The following is a 16840-nucleotide window of genomic DNA, read 5'->3' on the forward strand; positions in this document are numbered from 1 at the left end:
CTAAGATGCCATGATTTGAAGTGTTAGGAAATGCAAGGCACAGAGCTCTCTTTATGTCTGAAAGTATGCCAGATCTAGAACACAAAAGCCATAAACTGCTTTTAGATCCCTGTTCTTTTATGATAAAGAGCAGTGTTTGAATCTGCTAAGGCATATTAAAGTGGTCACTTTCACAAATTATTATATATTCCTTTTCATATTCTCTCAAATACCAGACATATAGAGTTTGCTTTCTACCCCTGGTGAAAGTGTCCGATGGCCTAGGCATGTGGGAGTGGTACCACCAGCTACACAGAGGTCAAATAGACCTTAGGAGTTAAGTGGTGGGGGACTAAAAGAGGAGGGTCACTATTTCAGAGATAACCAAAGGTTAAACAAAGAGACAAAAAGAAGTATTTTACTAACATTTTTTATATTTTTTATTTTGAAAGATATTATACAGTGACGCAATACATATATACGTAAAATACTGTGTATTCAATTTAAAGGAACAATAATAAAACCAATGCCATGTTAACATGACCCAGCTTAAGAAGCAGAACATTAACAGCGCCTTTGAAGCTTACTGTGTGCCCCTCCCTGCTGGAATCCTCCCACCAGAGATAACTACTAAATTTGGTGTTAATCATGCTCTTGCTTTTCTTAAGCAAATATACATGTATATATCCCTAAAAATTTGTCTTACTTGTTTTTGAATTTTATATAAATGGAATCATATTATATTCATTTATCTGTGACTTCTTCCATCCAACATTATTTTATCCATATAGTTCATTCACTTTCACTGTTCCTAAATATACAATTGTCTGAATATACAATTAGATATCCATTCTCTTATGGATAGGTATTTTGGTTGTCTCCAGTTTTTTGCTATTACAAGAATGCTGCTGTGAATATTCCCACACATGTCTCCTGTGGTACGTGTGCAAATGTTTCTCTGGTTACATAAGTAGAAGTGGAATCATTAATTATGTGCATGTTCAACTTTACTAGGCAATTCTTAACAGTTTGGTGTGGTTAATAGCTGATAAAAATGTTGCAGTTTTGTAAATTTGGACAAGCTTCAAATGAAAGGAAGAGAGTACCCAGAGGATTGGGAGGGGAAGAAAACAATAATCATAAGCATAGAGAATATTGTTTACTATGTACAAAGCAAGTGTTCTTTTTAATTTTTAATTTTTAAACATCCAAGTTAGTTAGCATACAGTGCAATAATGATTTCAGGAGTAGAATCCAGTGATTCATCCCCTACATGTAACACCGAGGGCTCATCCCAACATGGGTCTTCCTTAATGCCACTAACCCATTTAGCTCATCCCCCCTCCCACAATCCCTCCAGCAACCCTCAGTTTGTTCTCTGTATTTGAGTCTCTTATGTTTTGTTCTCCTCCTTGTTTTATCTTATTTTTGCTTCCCTTCCCTTATGTTCATCTGTTTTGTACCTTAAATTCCACGAGTGAAGTCATATGATATTTGTCTTTCTCTGACTAATTTCACTTAGTGTAATACCCTCTAGTTCCATCCACACAGTTGCAAATGGCAAGATTTCACTCTTTTTGATTGCTGAGTAACACTCCATTGAATATTTATACCACATCTTCTTTACCCATTCATCTGTCAATGGGTATTTGGGCTCTTTCCATACTTCGGCTATTGTCGATAGTGCTACTATAAACTATTGTCAATAGTGCATGTGCCCCTTTGAAACAGCACACCTGTATCCCTTGGATAAATACCTAGTAGTGCAATTGCTGGGTCGTAGGGTAGTTCTATTTTTAATATTTTGAGGAACCTCCATACTGTTTTCCAGATTGGCTGCACCAGTTTGCATTCCCACCAGAAGTGCAAAAGGGTTCCTCTTTCTTCACATTCTCACCTGAGTTGTTAATCTTAGCCATTCTGACTGGTGTGAGGTGGTATCATTGTGGTATCATTTGTATTTCCTTGATGATGAGTGATGTTGAGAATTTTTCATGTGTCTGTTAGCCATCTGGATGTCTTCTTTGGAAAAGTGTCTATTTGTGTTTTGCCCATTTCTTCACTGGATTATTTGTTTTCTTGGGTGTTGAGTTTGATAAGTTCTTTATAGATTTTGGATACTAACCCTTTATCTGATAATGTCATTTGCAAATATCTTCTCCCATTCTGTTGGTTGCCTTTTAGTTTTGCTGATTGTTTCCTTAGCCATGCAGAAGCTTTTTCTCTTGATGTGTTCATTTTTGCTTTTGTTTCCTTTGCCTCTGGAGACATGTTGAGTAAGAAGTTACTGCTTGCAAGGTCAAAGAGGTTTTTGCCTGCTTTCTCCTCTAGGATTTTGAGGACTTCCTGTCTTACATTTAGGTCTTTTATCCATTTTGAGTTTATTTTTGTGTATGGTGTAGAAAAGTGGTCCAGGTTCAATCTTCCATATGTTGCCATCCAGTTTTCCCAACACTATTTCCTGAAGAGACTGTCTTTATTCCATTGGATATTCTTTCCTGCTCTGTCAAAGATTAGTTGGCCATATGTTTGTGGGTCCATTTCTGGGTTCTCTATTCTGTTCCATTGTTCCAAAAAACTAGTCTGTTTTTGTGTCACTGTTTTTGTGTCTTGATGATTACAGCTTTGCAATACATCTTGAAGTCTGGAATTGTGATGCCTCCAGCTTTGATTTTCTTTTTCAGAATTGCTTTGGCTATTCAGGGTCTTTTCTGGTTCCATACAAATTTTAGGATTGTTTGTTCTAGCTCTGTGAAGAATGCTGGTGTTATTTTGATAGGGATGGCATTGAATACGTAGATTGCTTTGGGTAGTATCAACATTTTAACAATATTTGTTCTTTCAATCCATGAGCATGGAATATTTTTCTATTTTTTTGTATCTTCTTCAATTTCTTTCATAAGCTTTCTATATTTTTCAGTGTAAGTGTTCTTTTTTTAATGTTTATTTTTGGGAGAGAGAGTGAGAGAGCACGCACAAGTGGGGGAGGGGCAGAAGAGGCTCTGAAGCGGGCTCTGCACTGACAGCAATGAACCCAATGTGGGGCTCAAATTCACCAACTGGGAGATCATGACCTGAGCCAAAGTCAGACCTTCAACAAACTGAGCCACCCAGGTGTCCCACAAAGCAAGTGTTCTAAGCAGAATGAGTGCTTTGGTGATGATATCTCTGACTGTAAACTTATCCATTTAAAACCTGGTCATATTCCTTAGGCTGCTCTGCTTTTGGTTTTCAATAATTCTATGTTCTACAAAATCCTCAGTCTTGGGTACCAGTGATCCAAAGGCCAAAGAGGCTATAAAATGAGCCCATTTTCTCTTTGGGAGAAAAGGCTGACCCAAGCAAATCTAGGTCATTCATTGAGAGATTCAGACATTCCAGGAAACCCTTGGTTCCAATCCACAGTTGGAACTAAAGCCAACCTTGAAAATGCAGCTGCCAGACCAGCTGTTTTAGTCACTGCATTCACCTGCTTCTGCCTCTCACACTGTTTACTGGAAGGAATGCAAACTGGTATAATCTTTTTTGGAGGCAGTTTGATATTACCTATCAATGAATATTTAAAGCTATCAACCTCATATTACACTAAAAATGTATTCTACAGAAACACTGGTACAACTACAAACAGATGTAAGGATGTTCACTACAGTTTATAATAATGAAAAATTGCAAACACCTAAAATTCCACCAATAGGGGATGGTTGAAATTATAGTGTAGTCACACAATGTGATGCAATGAAGCTATTAAAAAAGATGTTCCATGGGGCACCTGGGTGGCTCAGTCGGTTAAGTGGCCGACTTCGGCCCAGGTCATGATCTCGCGGTCCGTGAGTTCGAGCCCCGCGTCGGGCTCTGTGCTGACAGCTCAGAGCCTGGAGCCTGTTTCAGATTCTGTGTCTCCCTCTCTCTCTGGCCCTCCCCCGTTCATGCTTTGTCTCTCTCTGTCTCAAAAATAAATAAACATTAAAAAAAAAAAAAAAGATGTTCCAGAAAAGCATGTTGCAGAACAATTTGTATGGCATGATCCTATTTTTATTAAAAAAAAATTACATAAACATTTATGCATCTATAAATAGAAAACAGGAAGAGACCACTTAATTATTAAGAGTGGTAACCTCGAGAGTAGGGGTGAAGAGAGGGAGGCTATACTAAGAGTTAAATTTCTAAAAAGGGTATTATGGGGTGCCTGTGTGGCTTATTCAGTTGAACTGTGGACTCCTGATTTCAGTTCAGGTCATGATCCCAGGGTCGTGGGATGGAGCCCTGCACTGGGCTCTGCACTGATCATGGAGCCTGCTTCAGATTCCCTCTCTCTCCCTCTGCCCCTCTCCCCAGTTCACACACTCTCTCTCTAAAGTAAAAAACATAAATGAAAAAATTTAAAAAATTAAAAGGAGGCACCTGGGTAGCTCGGTCGGTTAAGCATCCGACTTTGGCTTATGTCATGATCTCATGGTTCATGAGTTTGAGCCCTGCATGGGGCTCTCTGCTGTCAGGGCAGAGCCCGCTTTGGATCTTCTATCTTCCAGTGTCTCTGCCCCTCTGCAGCTCTCTCTCTCTCAAAAATAAATAAACTTTAAAAAATGTTAAAAAAATTAAAAGGATATATATTTTTTGATGCAAAAAGGTGATTTTATTAAAGCACGGGGACAGGAGCCATGGTCAGGAAGAGCTGCACCTAAAAGGATATCGTTTTACAAGGGGGAAAAACTATAGGAAAGATCAACTGGATTCAACCTGAGCTTCCTTAGGGCAATACCTTTTTCACAGGTTCTATATATTCTAGCACTTAGCCCAGCATTTGACTTGACAAAGAGACCAATTACTGCTATGTGCAAGATGGCAGAACACATGCGTGTGCATGGACACCTGTTTTTAAAAATCTTTTTTTTAATGTTTTATTTATTTTTGAGAGAGAGAGAGACAGAGCATGAGCAGGGGAGGGGCAGAGGGAGAGGGAGACACAGAATCTGAAGCAGGCTCCAGGCTCTGAGCTGTCAGCAAAGAGCCCAACGCGGGGCTCGAACTCACACACTGCGAGATCATGACCTGAGCCGAAGTTGGACCCTCAACCGACTGAGCCACCCAGGTGCCCCAACCTCTGTTTTTAAAGCATCTGCAGTGGAACTGTTGTCGCCAGGAACTCTTATTTGCAATAAAGGCCTTTGAAGCAATGCTATTCAATAGAAACTTGTGTAATGATGGAAATGTTCTGTATCTGTGCTGTCTGATATGGTAGCCACTAGACCAAATGGCTTTAAAGCCCAGTATGTGGCTAGTGCAATGGAATAACTGCATATTAAATTTTATTTCATTTTAATTAATTTAAATTAAATAGCACATATGCCTAGGAGTAGACAATGAAGACTTGAAGGATCGGCTGAAATAAACAGGAAAATATACACATATACAAAATTTTGCATACCATTTCAAGAGATTCAGGGACCCTCTCAAGACCATCCATGTGTCCTGTCATCAAATATCTTTGAGGCTGACTAAAAGAATGAGAATAAGATAAACAGGACTAGAGAGGGAAAGAGTACAGAACTAAAGAGCTGAGATGGAAAATGCTACCATTCAGAACCCCAGAAGGCAAAAGACAAGATATGAAGATAGTTTCTGCCTCTTTCCTCCTCCCACCACAAAGAACATTTGCCTCACTGTTTAACTGTTTGTTTGTCTTCCCCACAGTGGACCGTACACTGCAGACTATATACTCCCTAAGAGCAGGGACAACATCTATCTTACTCATCATTATATACAGAAAGCCCAGTATAAACCTAGCACACAGTTAGCACTCAAATATCTGCTGAATGAATGAGTTTTCCCAGGCATCTGATTCTTGCCAGTCCTAGGAAACCAGAGGTCCTGAGTTAAGGAGGGTCTTAGTGATAAAACGAATTGGCTGGCTCATGAGAAATACAGGGTTTTCACAAAATTGAGCAGATACTCAGATCCATGAAAATCTTGTCTCACCCAGGCTGTCCCTGTGCCTGATCGTTTGGAGTTGTTGATATACAAGCCATGGAAAGACTTCAATAGTGACAGTGAACCACACATACACTGGGGCCAGAGAGCCAAAAGTCCCCAAAGCCCTTCTCCTTGGATGTCTCCTCTATTTCTCTCCCTCTGGAATTTGCCTGCCTTCTCTCAGATTGCCCCTCCACCTGTAATCTTTCTCTTATGTCTCTACTGGGCAAATCCTGACTCATTATTTGATGCTTTCTCTGAGAAACCTGTGCTGGCACTTCCAGGCAGAATTATACCACATCTCCACTGGTTCCCTTTGTATTTTGCACATCTCATCATGTGTGCTCTGCCAGGGCAGGGCTAGTTATTCATTTTTTATCCCAGCATTAAATAATGTTTGGCATATCACAGGTGGCCAACCAGTATGGATCACAAAAAGAATATAAACTTATTTGTTTTTCCCCATCACGCTGTGACTGCTTAGTGTGTGCTTATCAAAGTCTACAGATTAGTTAATGAGTCTGTCTCATTCACACTGAAGAAGACTGAAAACAAAAATTCAGGGGTACTCCAAAGAAATAGGAAATACACGACAGAGAAATAATAAAAGGAACAGAAAGCAGAAAACATGCACCTGAACAGAAGAGAAGTCAAAAGGCTGACCAGGTAGAAATCCAGGGCAAGAAATAAGCAGTAAGAACATCCTGAATATGGTAAAGGGACTTTAAGAAAAGCCCAGAGCTAACATCATAAATGGTGAAAGACTGAAAACTTTCCCCCTAAGCCACGGAGAAGACAAAAATGCCCACTTTCGCTCTGCTACTTCTATTCAACATTGTACTGGAATCACAATGAGATATCCAGAGCAATTAGACATAAAAAGAAATAAAAGGCATCCAATTGGAAAAGGAAGAAGTAAAATTATCTCTAGTCCCAGATGACATGAAAAAAATACACCCCCCCCCCCCCAATTAAGAATCCACACACAGGAGCACCTGGGTGGCTCTGTTGGTTAAATGTCCGACTTCGGCTCAGGTCATGATCTCGTGGTCCCTAAATTCAAGCCCTGTGTTGGGCTCTGTGCTGACAGCTCAGAGCCTGGAGCCTGCTTCAGATTCCGTCTCCTTCTCTCTCTGCCCCTCCCCTGCTCGTACTCTCTATTTCTCAAAAATAAATAAACATTAAAAAAAAGCGGGGGGTGGGCTGGGCACCTGGGTGGCTCAGTCAGTTAAGCTCTGACTTTGACTCTGGTCATGATCTCACAGTTCGTGGGTTCAAGCCCTGTGTTGGGCTCTGTGCTAACAGCTCAGAGCCTGGAGACTGTTTCAGATCCTGTGTCTCCCTCTCTCTATGCCCTCCCCCTCTCACACTCTGTCTCTGTCTCTCCCTCTGTCAAATAAATAAACATCAAAAATTAAAAAAAAAAAAAAAAAGAATCCACACACACAAAACTATTAAGCTAATAAATTCAGCAAAGTTGCAGGATAAAAAACCAACACAAAAGTCAGTTGTAATTCTATACTCTTGCAATGAACTATCCAAATACAAAATTAAGAAAATTATTCATTTTATTATTTTTAGTTCATTTTAAATAGTATCAAAAAGAGTGCAGGTGCCTGGCTGGTTCAGTCAGAGGAGCATGTGACTCTTGACCTTGGGGTCATGAGTTCGAGTCCCACATGGAGTGTAGAGATTACTTAAATAAATAAAACTTAAAAAAAAGAATAAGATGCTTGAGAGTAAATTTAACCAAGGAGGTATAAGACTTGTACACTAGAAATGACAAAACATTGCCAGAAGAAATTAAAGATCTAAAAAATTGGAAAGATATTCCATTTTCATGGATTAGAAGACTTAATAATGTTAAGATGGTAATATTACCTAAAATATTACCTGGGTGGCTCAGTCAGTTAAGCATCTGACTTTGGCTCAGGTCATGATCTCGCAGTTCAGGAGTTCAAGCCCCATGTCGGACAGCTTGGAGCCTGGAGCCTGCTTCAGATTCTGTGTGTCTCTCTCTGTCCCTCCCCTGCTCGTGCTCTGTCTCTCTCAAAAACAAATAAAAATATTAAAAATAATTTGTAGATTCAATTCAATCCCTATCAAATTCCTATCAGCCTCACAGTCAACAAAAGGAAAAACAGACAAAAGGGACTACATCAAACTTAAGAAACTTTTGTGGATCAAAGGACATAATCAATAAAATAAAAGGCAGCCTATGGAATGGGAGAAAATAAGCCATGTATCTGATAAGGGGTTAATATCCAGAATACGTAAAATTCCTACAATTTAGGGACAACAAAAAATCAAACAACCTGATTGAAAAATGCACAAAGGATTTGAATAGACATTTTCCTAAATGAGGTACAAAAGACCAACAAGAAAATGAAAAGATGTTCAATGTCACTAATCATCAGGGAAATGCAAACCAAAACTACAATTAAATGACACCTCACACGCACATAAAAAGAAAACCCAAACAACAAAAAATAACAAGTGTTGACAAGGATGTGGAGAAATTAGAACACTTGTACATTGTTAACAGCATTGTAAAAAAGATGAAACTAGTATGGAAAACAGTATGGTGGCTCCTCAAAAAATTAAAAATAGAAATACCATACAATCTAACAATCCTATTTCTTGATATATACTCAAAAGAATTGAATGCAGGGTCTTCTTTTTTAAAAGTTTATTTATTTATTTTGGGGGAGAGGGGCAGAGAGAGGGAGAAAGAGAATCCCAAGAAGCCTTTGTACTATCAGCCCAGAACCTGATGCAGGGCTTGATCCCCAAAAACCCATGAAATCATGACCTGAGCTGAAATCAAATGTCGGACATTTAAAAAAAAAAATTTTTTTTTTAACGTTTATTTATTTTTGAGAAAGAGAGAGACAGAGCATGAACAGGGGAGGGTCAGAGAGAGAGGGAGACACAGAAACTGAAACAGGCTCCAGGCTCTGAGCTGTCAGCACAGAGCCCGATGCGGGGCTCGAACTCACGGACCACGAGATCGTGACCTGAGCCGAAGTCCGACGCTTAACCGACTGAGCCACCCAGGCGCCCCAAATGTCGAACATTTAACTGAGGCGCCCAGAAGCAGAGTCTTAAAGAGATATTTGTTCACAGCAGCATTATTTATGAAGGCTAACAGGTGGAAGCAGCCCACGTGTCCATCAGCAGATGAATGGATAAACAAAATGTGGTACATACGGACAGTCTTAAAAAGGAAGAGATCCCGTCACAAGCTACGACAAGGACGAACCTTGAGGGCATTAAGCTAATGAAATGAGCCAATCACAAAAAGACAAATACTACATGATTCCATTTATATGAGGTATCTAACATAGTCAAGTTCATAGAAACAGAAAGTAGAATGGTGGTTGCCAGAGCCTGGAAGGAAGGGAAGAGAGCGGAGTTGTAGTTTAAAGGGTATAGAGTTTCAGTCGTGCAAGATGAAAAAGTCCTGGAGATCTGTTTCACAACAATGTAAATATAATTAACATTATTGAACTGTACACTTAAAAAATAGCTAGGATGGTAAATTTTATGTCATGTAATTTTTACCAAAATAAAGATTTAATTTTTTCAAATATTTTTGAGAGAGAGAGAAAGACAGAGACATCAGTGTGGGAGGGGCAGAGAGTGAAGGAAGACAGAGGATCCTAATCAGGCTCCGTGCTGACAGCACAGAGCTGGATGTGGGGCTCGAACTCATGAACCATGAGATCATGACCTGAGCCAAAATTGGACACTTAACAGACTGAGCCACCCAGGCACCCCCCAAAATTTGATTTTTAAAATCCCACTAGCCTTTTTGCAGGAATGGAAAAGTTTATCTTAAAATTCGTAAGAAATCAAGAGGCTTGAATAGCCAAAACAGTCTTGAAAAAGTTGGAAGACTCACTGTTCCTGATTTCAAAACTTATTACAAAGGGCATCTGGGTGGCTCAATCATCTGAGAGGCTGACTTCGACTCAGGTCCTGATCTCGCGGTTCATGAGATTGAGCCCTGAGTTGGGCTCTGCACTGGCAACACAGAGCCTGCTTGGGATTGTCTCTCCCCCTCCCTCTGCCCCTCCCTTGTTCATGTGCATGCACTCCCTCTCTAAATAAATAAACATTAAAAAAATCAAACCCAATGGTCAATGACTTAATAAATTGTGCCTAAGTATAGACAACCTACAGAATGGGAGAAAATATTTGCAAATCATTTATCTGATAAGGGTCTTGTATCCAGAATATATGAATAACTCTTATAACTCAACAACAAAAGACAAACAACCCAATTCAAAAATGGCAGAAGACTTGAATAGACATTTCTCCAAAGATACATAAATGGCCAGGAAGCACACGGAAAGATGCTTGGAGATGCTCAATAGGGAAATGAAAATCAAAACCACAATGCATGAACACTTCACTCCCACTAACAGACCATAATCAAAACAACAGAAAGCAACAAATATTGGTGAAGATGGGGAGAAACTGAAACCCTTGTGTACTGCCAGTGGGAACGTAAGATGGATCAGCTGTTGGGGTAAAAAGTTGGTGATTCCTCAAAAAGTTAAACATAGAAGGGCGCCTGGCTGGATCTCAGGGCTCTGAGTTCAAGCCCCACGTTGGGTGTAGTGATTAAATAAATAAGAACGTTCATAACAGCACTATTCACAATAGCCAAAAGGTGGACACAACCCAAATGTCCATCAACTGATGAATGGATACACAAGTGTGGTATAACCATATAAGAGAAAAATATTATTTGGCCATAAAAAAGGAATGATGTACTGATACATGCTATAAATTGGACAAATCTTAAAAACACTATGCTAAGCAAAAGAACACAGACCTAAAAGGTCACATATTGTATGATTCAATTTCTATGAAAAGTCCAGAATTGGCGAATCCAGACAGACAGAAAGGAGATTAATGGTTACCAGAGCTGTGGGAGGAATGGGAAATGGGGAGTGAGTGTTTAATAGTCATGGGTTTCCTTTTGCGTAGGGGAAGTGTTTGGAAACTAAGTGAGAGGTGATGGTTGCACAACCTTGTGAATGTACCAAATGTCACTGAACTGCCTATCTTAAGATAGTTAATTGTACAATGTTATTTTTACATTAAAAAAAGTAAGAAAACCAAGACACACAAGGTTTTAGAAAAAGGGATATATTTACAAACCAACAAGCTCCCAAACTCCAGCTAGAGGGAGAGGAAAGGAGGTAGCAAGTATAAGCAGATCCTTTATGAACCCAACCTCACTCGTGTAGAAACCCTGAGTACCAGCCCATGAGATCAGCTCCTACTCCATGGCCCATTTGTCTTCTAGTTCAAGAAGCAGTCCCTCGACCACAGCCTTCAGTCTTCTTGCCAGTCATCCTGTGCCCAGGCAGGCATGGGTGAAAAGTACTCAAACCCAGGCCCTTTATAACGGAGAGCATGCAGGAACATCACAAGGTCCTGGGGCAAGGGGTCCTGTCGCACCAGCCGGCACTCTGCACACAGAGGGTCTATCTCTTGATTCACAAAATCAGTTTCGGCTGCCTTCCCTGGTGCCAAGGCCATTGTGTCCAGATCCTGAGGGGCTGCATCAACCACTCCATCCATCTTCTGGGCAGATGCAGCCAACTCTTCTAGGTGGTCCTTACCCAACTCTGAGGAGGGAGCTGTAGAGTCTATTAGTCCCGGGGACAGGTCGCCCTCACAGAGATCTAGCACATCCAGGCTCTGTTTGGCCTGGTGCTCTGCCACAAGATCCCGAAGCAGTTCCTCATCCGTTTTGGGAATGTGGCCGCCCCGGCCGCGGGATGGACCCCAGGCAACTGAGTTGTAGATGGGGTCATTGAGAATGGGGTGTCCCAGGAACTGGAGGTGGACTCGGATCTGGTGAGTGCGGCCTGTGAGTGGCCGGCACCGCACCACACTGGAGTGACCATTGTAGCTCAGTCTCTGGAATACTGTCTCACAGGGCTTGCCCCGAGTATCTACACGGCACACCCCTACCTTGTAAGATACCACCAAGATGGGTTCCTTGCAGGTCACTTCCTCAGTGGGGAACTCCCCCTCCACCCGGCACACGTACTCCTTCTCCAGCTACATAGGAGGGAAGAAGAAGAAAGTCAGCACAAAGCCCAAATTCATGAAGTTCAGACCCAATACAGTGACAAGAAATGCATCAGTGTCAGACAGAAGAGGATTCAAACCCCAGCTCCACCATTTGCCAGTTGCAGGATTCTAGGCACATTACTTAACCTCTTTAAATCCAATTAACTTGTCTAGAAAACCTACGATTATTGGGGTGCCTAGGTGGCTCAGTCAATCAAGTGTCTGCCTCTTGGTATTGTCTCAGGTCATGATTTCAAGGTATGAGTTTGAACCCTGTGTCAGGCTCCGTGATGATGACAGGGGGCCCGCTTGGGATTCTCTCTCTGTCTTCCTCTCTCTCTCTCTGCCCCTTCCCCCTCCTCTCTTTCTCTCTCTTTCTCTCTCTCAAAATAAATAAATACACTTAAAATAAGTTATTTTAAAAAAAAGCATTTATCTCACAGGACTGTTAACAAGGATTCAGTGAGTTAGACTCTAATGTACTTGGTACTGAGCCTGGTACACAGTAAACACTCAATAAATGTATTGCAATCAGATCCAAAAGTACAAGCCTCAAGACTATAGTCACTACCATTGAACTCTTCTCAAGTTTCTTCCAACTTCATCCAGAATTTTTCTACCAAGTAGACTCTCCCCACAACCTTAAAAATCTTAATCATCAAAAAACAAACAAAACCGGAAAACACCTTGGTCAGCCTGTCAGCACTTTAAAACTTCAAAATGGCAAGCTACCAAGAAAGGCAGTATATACGCCATCTCAAAAGATCTTTTGAAACATAAGAGATAATAACCTGTCTTTGACATTTTCAGTGTTGACCTTCCTGAAGATAGGAAGATTGGCCAGATAACATGAAGGGCCACTTCAACAGAACTCAGTGACACAATTCTGATACAAAGCATTCATGAGCCCAGGAAGTGGCATGCAGGAGACAGAAGCCCAGCTCACCTGCCGATCCCGAACCTGCTCATGAATTCTCTCTGAGACAGCAGCTGTTTTGGCAAACATGAGGACACCTGAGGTAAGGCGGTCCAGCCGATGCAGTGGATGTAGCTCCTTGAGTTGGTGCTCCTTGCCCAGGATGAAGATGACAGTGTTGTGTCGGAAGCGGCCGCAAGGGTGGACAGGAATGGAAGAAGGCTTGTCTACAACCACCACATCCTCATTCTCAGCCAGCAGGCGGACAGGTTCCGCTGTGACCGGTGGCTCATGCCTGTGCACTCTGTTCCGCAAGAAGTCATTGTCCTGCCAATGACAAAGGCAACTCATCAGCCCAGAGGCCAGCAACCTGTAATCAACTTCACACACCGCTTCCTGTTCCTTACTGACACACAATGGACACAGCACATCCTTAACCAGAAAATGCAGTGTGCATTGTGTATTCGTATTTTGCAAAAGTACAGATAGACACGCAGGCAGATAGTAGGCACTGAAGAAGTACTAGAAGGATATACACAAAAATGTTTTGGTATTTCTGGGTGGTGGTATTATGGATTTTTTTTTTTTTTTTGGTTTTGCTCATTTGTATTTTCTCTACAATAAAGTTATATTTAAAAAATAAAGTTTTAAAAAAAGATAAAGCTTTCTAAAATGGAGGGGAAAAACCTCCATAAAATCATCACTTACTGTGACCGTGAACAAACAACACCAAGATCTAAGTCCAGACATCTGGCCTTTAGACTTGAACTGCCACAGGCCCACTGCATGTCAGTTAACTTCTCTGGGCCTCAGTTTCGTGATCTGTAAAATGTGAGGGTTAGGCCAGACCTGTACTTCTCCAAATAGGAATAGGAGAGGGGATTCAAACCACTCGATCTCCAAATGCTTCCATTGTCTTGTCTCCCCTTACAACCTGGTGAGTCAGTGTTACTGACAGGGCTGTCTGGTAGCTCTTAGCTGTGATGGACTTTTAAATGGTCAAAGCACTGGGCTAGACGATTCTAGACTCTATCCCTGACATTTCACAACTGTACCGTATCAGGCTCTATGATAAGTATTAAAAAAAATTTTTTTTAAGTTTATTTATTTTGAAGTGCGGGGAGAGATAGAGGAAGAGTGAGAGAGAGAGAATCCCAGACAGGCTCCACGCTGTCGCGCAAAGCCTGACTGGGGCTCCAACTCAGGAACTGTGAGATCATGACCTGAGCCAAAATCAATAGCCAGAGGCTTGGGATGCCTGGGTGGCTTAGTTGGTTAAGCATCTGACTTCAGCGCAGGTCACGATATTGCAGTTCATGGGTTCAAGCCCAAGCATCAGGCTCTGTGCTGACAGCTCAGAGCCTGGAGCCTGCTTCAGATTCTGGGTCTCCCTCTCTCTCTCCATCTCCTCTGATCACACCGTCTCTCAACAATAAATAAACGTTAAAAAAAAAACATTAAAAAAAAAAAAAAGAGTCAGAGCCTTAACCACTGAGCCAGCCAGGCGCCCTTCTACGATAAATAATTTAAGTAGTAGTTATAAGAACACAGGGTTTGGAGGTGACACTGTTGTCTTACCTCTTTGAGGTTCACTTTAGTTCTGTTCCCTCACAGGTAAAATGAGGTGGCAATACCTATCCCACAAGGCTGTCATTAGAATTTAATGTTAAGTACATAAAATGCTTACCTCTGTGCCAGCACACAGTAAGAACACATAAAAGAGAGGCTCTGTTATTACTATTTGTACAGAGATCTATAATGCAAGATAGATATCAATGCCAGTGCTACAAGGCAGTGCACAAAGGGAGCTTTGAAAATTCCAACTTCTGTCCCTTGGAAACAAGGTAGCCGCCTGGATGGAAAGGATAAATGGGCTGAGTTTTGAAGCACAGAAGCTACTTCTGCGCAGATGGGATGAGAGAAGAGGACTCTTAAAAGAGTGTTCCAGGTGAAAGTGAAGATGCTTCAGAATTACCTCGATTTTACTCCAGTAACTAAGCCCTATTTACTCTGAAAAGACCCCTGTCCCCTTTCCTCGCCCGCTTCCAGCCGGCCCCATCAGGACTCCACCTTGAGCACGATGTTGAGGTCCTGTACCGGCTCCTCGTTGAGGTGCAGGCGCCCCGCCCGGACTGCGGCCTCGTAGTAGGCCAAGGGCTGAGCTCGGAATTCGGTGCTGAAGACGTGCAACAAGCTGTGGCCCACCCAGCGGCCTTTGCAGTAGGTCCGGAAGTCAAAGTAATAGGGCCGCACTTTGCGCAGGCCGCCCTCGAAGTAGTAGCTGGTCTCTGCAAAGTGCTCATCGCCGAAGCTCACCCCTGCCCGCCGCTTCTTCGGGGGTGGCACGACGCGCTCTCTGGTGGCGTCCCGTCGCTTCTTACGCTTGCCTGAGCCTGAAGCTGCAACTGGGGCCTGCTCCTCGCTCGCTTGGGTCGGCTTCCCGTCCTCCCGGGCCGGCTCCACTCCCGGGCCCACAGGCTTCGGGCTCCCGGAGAGCAGCTCACCACTCGCGTCGCCACTAACGTCTCCGTTTTGTTGAGCCGGACTCTTCAGCCCGGCCGCTGCCTCGGCCCCAGTTGAGGATGTTTCCGCCATCGGACCCCTACAACCACCCCACGTACTGGCAGCAATGAGACGCCGGAGGTTGAAGCACCCTTGTACGAGAACTGGCAGCCACGGCCGGCCGCTCAGCCACATGACCCGCGGCCTCCACGTTCTGCGTCGCGGTCTGAGGACGTCACCGGGCATCAGCCAATCAGCGAGGCCCAAGTGCCGAGGCGGGGACTGAGAAAAGAAGGCGTGAGAGAGGGAGAGAGTTGAAGGAGTGGAAATGTGAGTTGAGAGTCAGTGGGTGAGACTAAGGGAGTGAATTGAATTGAGAGGCAGTGAGAATGACTCACCAGAAGTGTGTAGATTCACGTAAATATGCTCAAAGTCCCTTGGATCTGGAAAAACGAAAGGAGCTTTACTCAAATGAGAATGAGGATTGCTAAACTCTTACTCTCCTAAGAAGCGCCGTGCTGTACACTTCAAAGCATGTTATAGTATGTGACTTATTACTCAATAAAGCTGTTATGTATGTATTTAAACGCACATGGGCGTACACACATACACACACACACACTCCAGAAGCAATGTCTTCACATCTATCCTTCCCCCTAACAGTAGAATTAAAGAGCTCCCATTTGCCTTCCATATGCTCCTGTCCTGAGATTGAAACGGCAAGTGGATCAGTAGATGCCTTTGTCAGAGTTCTTAAACGCAAGATATGAAACCAAATCTGGTTAACTTCATCAGAGAGGGAATTAGTGAAAGGATATTAGTACTTCATAGAGTACACAAGAGAGCTGGAGAACAGGCTTAGAAACAGCCAAATCAAGAGAACACAAGTCCTCTGAAAACCAGCCACACGACATAAGGGTGAATAGTATGGAATGTGAACTATATTTCAATAAAGTAGTTTTTTTTTTAAGACTTTTTCAGAATGTGTCTGAAGCACAGAAAAGGAATGAGATACTAGAATGTTATAGAGAGGAAGTCCTTGTGGGATTGTATAAAGCCTTGCTTCTCAAAATGTGGTGTTTGGATGAGCAACATGGGAAACACCTGGCAACTTGTTGGAACTGCAGAATCTTGTTCCTTCTCCCCTCCACCCCTACTGAATGAGAATCTGTATATATTTTTTTTAAATTTTTTTTTCAACGTTTATTTATTTTTGGGACAGAGAGAGACAGAGCATGAACGGGGGAGGGGCAGAGAGAGAGGGAGACACAGAATCGGAAACAGGCTCCAGGCTCTGAGCCATCAGCCCAGAGCCCGACGCGGGGCTCGAACTCCCGGACCGCGAGATCGTGACCTGGCTGAAGTCGGACGCCTAAC

General features: G+C 42.5%; 1 protein-coding gene across 1 annotated transcript; it reads right to left on the reverse strand.

Moving 5' to 3' along the window:
• Nucleotides 1-11093: 11093 nt before the first annotated feature.
• RPUSD2 (RNA pseudouridine synthase domain containing 2) lies at nt 11094-15724 on the reverse strand. Its single transcript, XM_043555649.1, has 3 exons — nt 15032-15724; nt 12992-13288; nt 11094-12033 (listed from the first exon to the last, which is right to left on the reverse strand). Exons 1-3 carry the CDS (start codon nt 15707-15709, stop codon nt 11299-11301), a joined length of 1710 nt encoding a protein of 569 aa, XP_043411584.1. The 5' UTR covers nt 15710-15724; the 3' UTR covers nt 11094-11298.
• Nucleotides 15725-16840: the final 1116 nt, after the last annotated feature.

The sequence above is a fragment of the Prionailurus bengalensis genome, chromosome B3, assembly GCF_016509475.1.
Source record: "Prionailurus bengalensis isolate Pbe53 chromosome B3, Fcat_Pben_1.1_paternal_pri, whole genome shotgun sequence".
NCBI classification, from domain to species: Eukaryota; Metazoa; Chordata; class Mammalia; order Carnivora; family Felidae; genus Prionailurus; species Prionailurus bengalensis.

What these genes read in the sequence shown, in the direction of transcription:
- RPUSD2 (XM_043555649.1), bottom strand. Translation starts at nt 15,709, where the DNA reads ATGCCCGGTGACGTCCTCAGACCGCGACGCAGAACGTGGAGGCCGCGG. An exon ending in ACCTCAACATCGTGCTCAAG is followed by an intron (nt 13,289 to 15,031) that starts GTGGAGTCCTGA and finishes TGTCATTGGCAG; the next exon opens with GACAATGACTTCTTGCGGAA. An exon ending in AGCAGGTTCGGGATCGGCAG is followed by an intron (nt 12,034 to 12,991) that starts GTGAGCTGGGCT and finishes CCTCCTATGTAG; the next exon opens with CTGGAGAAGGAGTACGTGTG.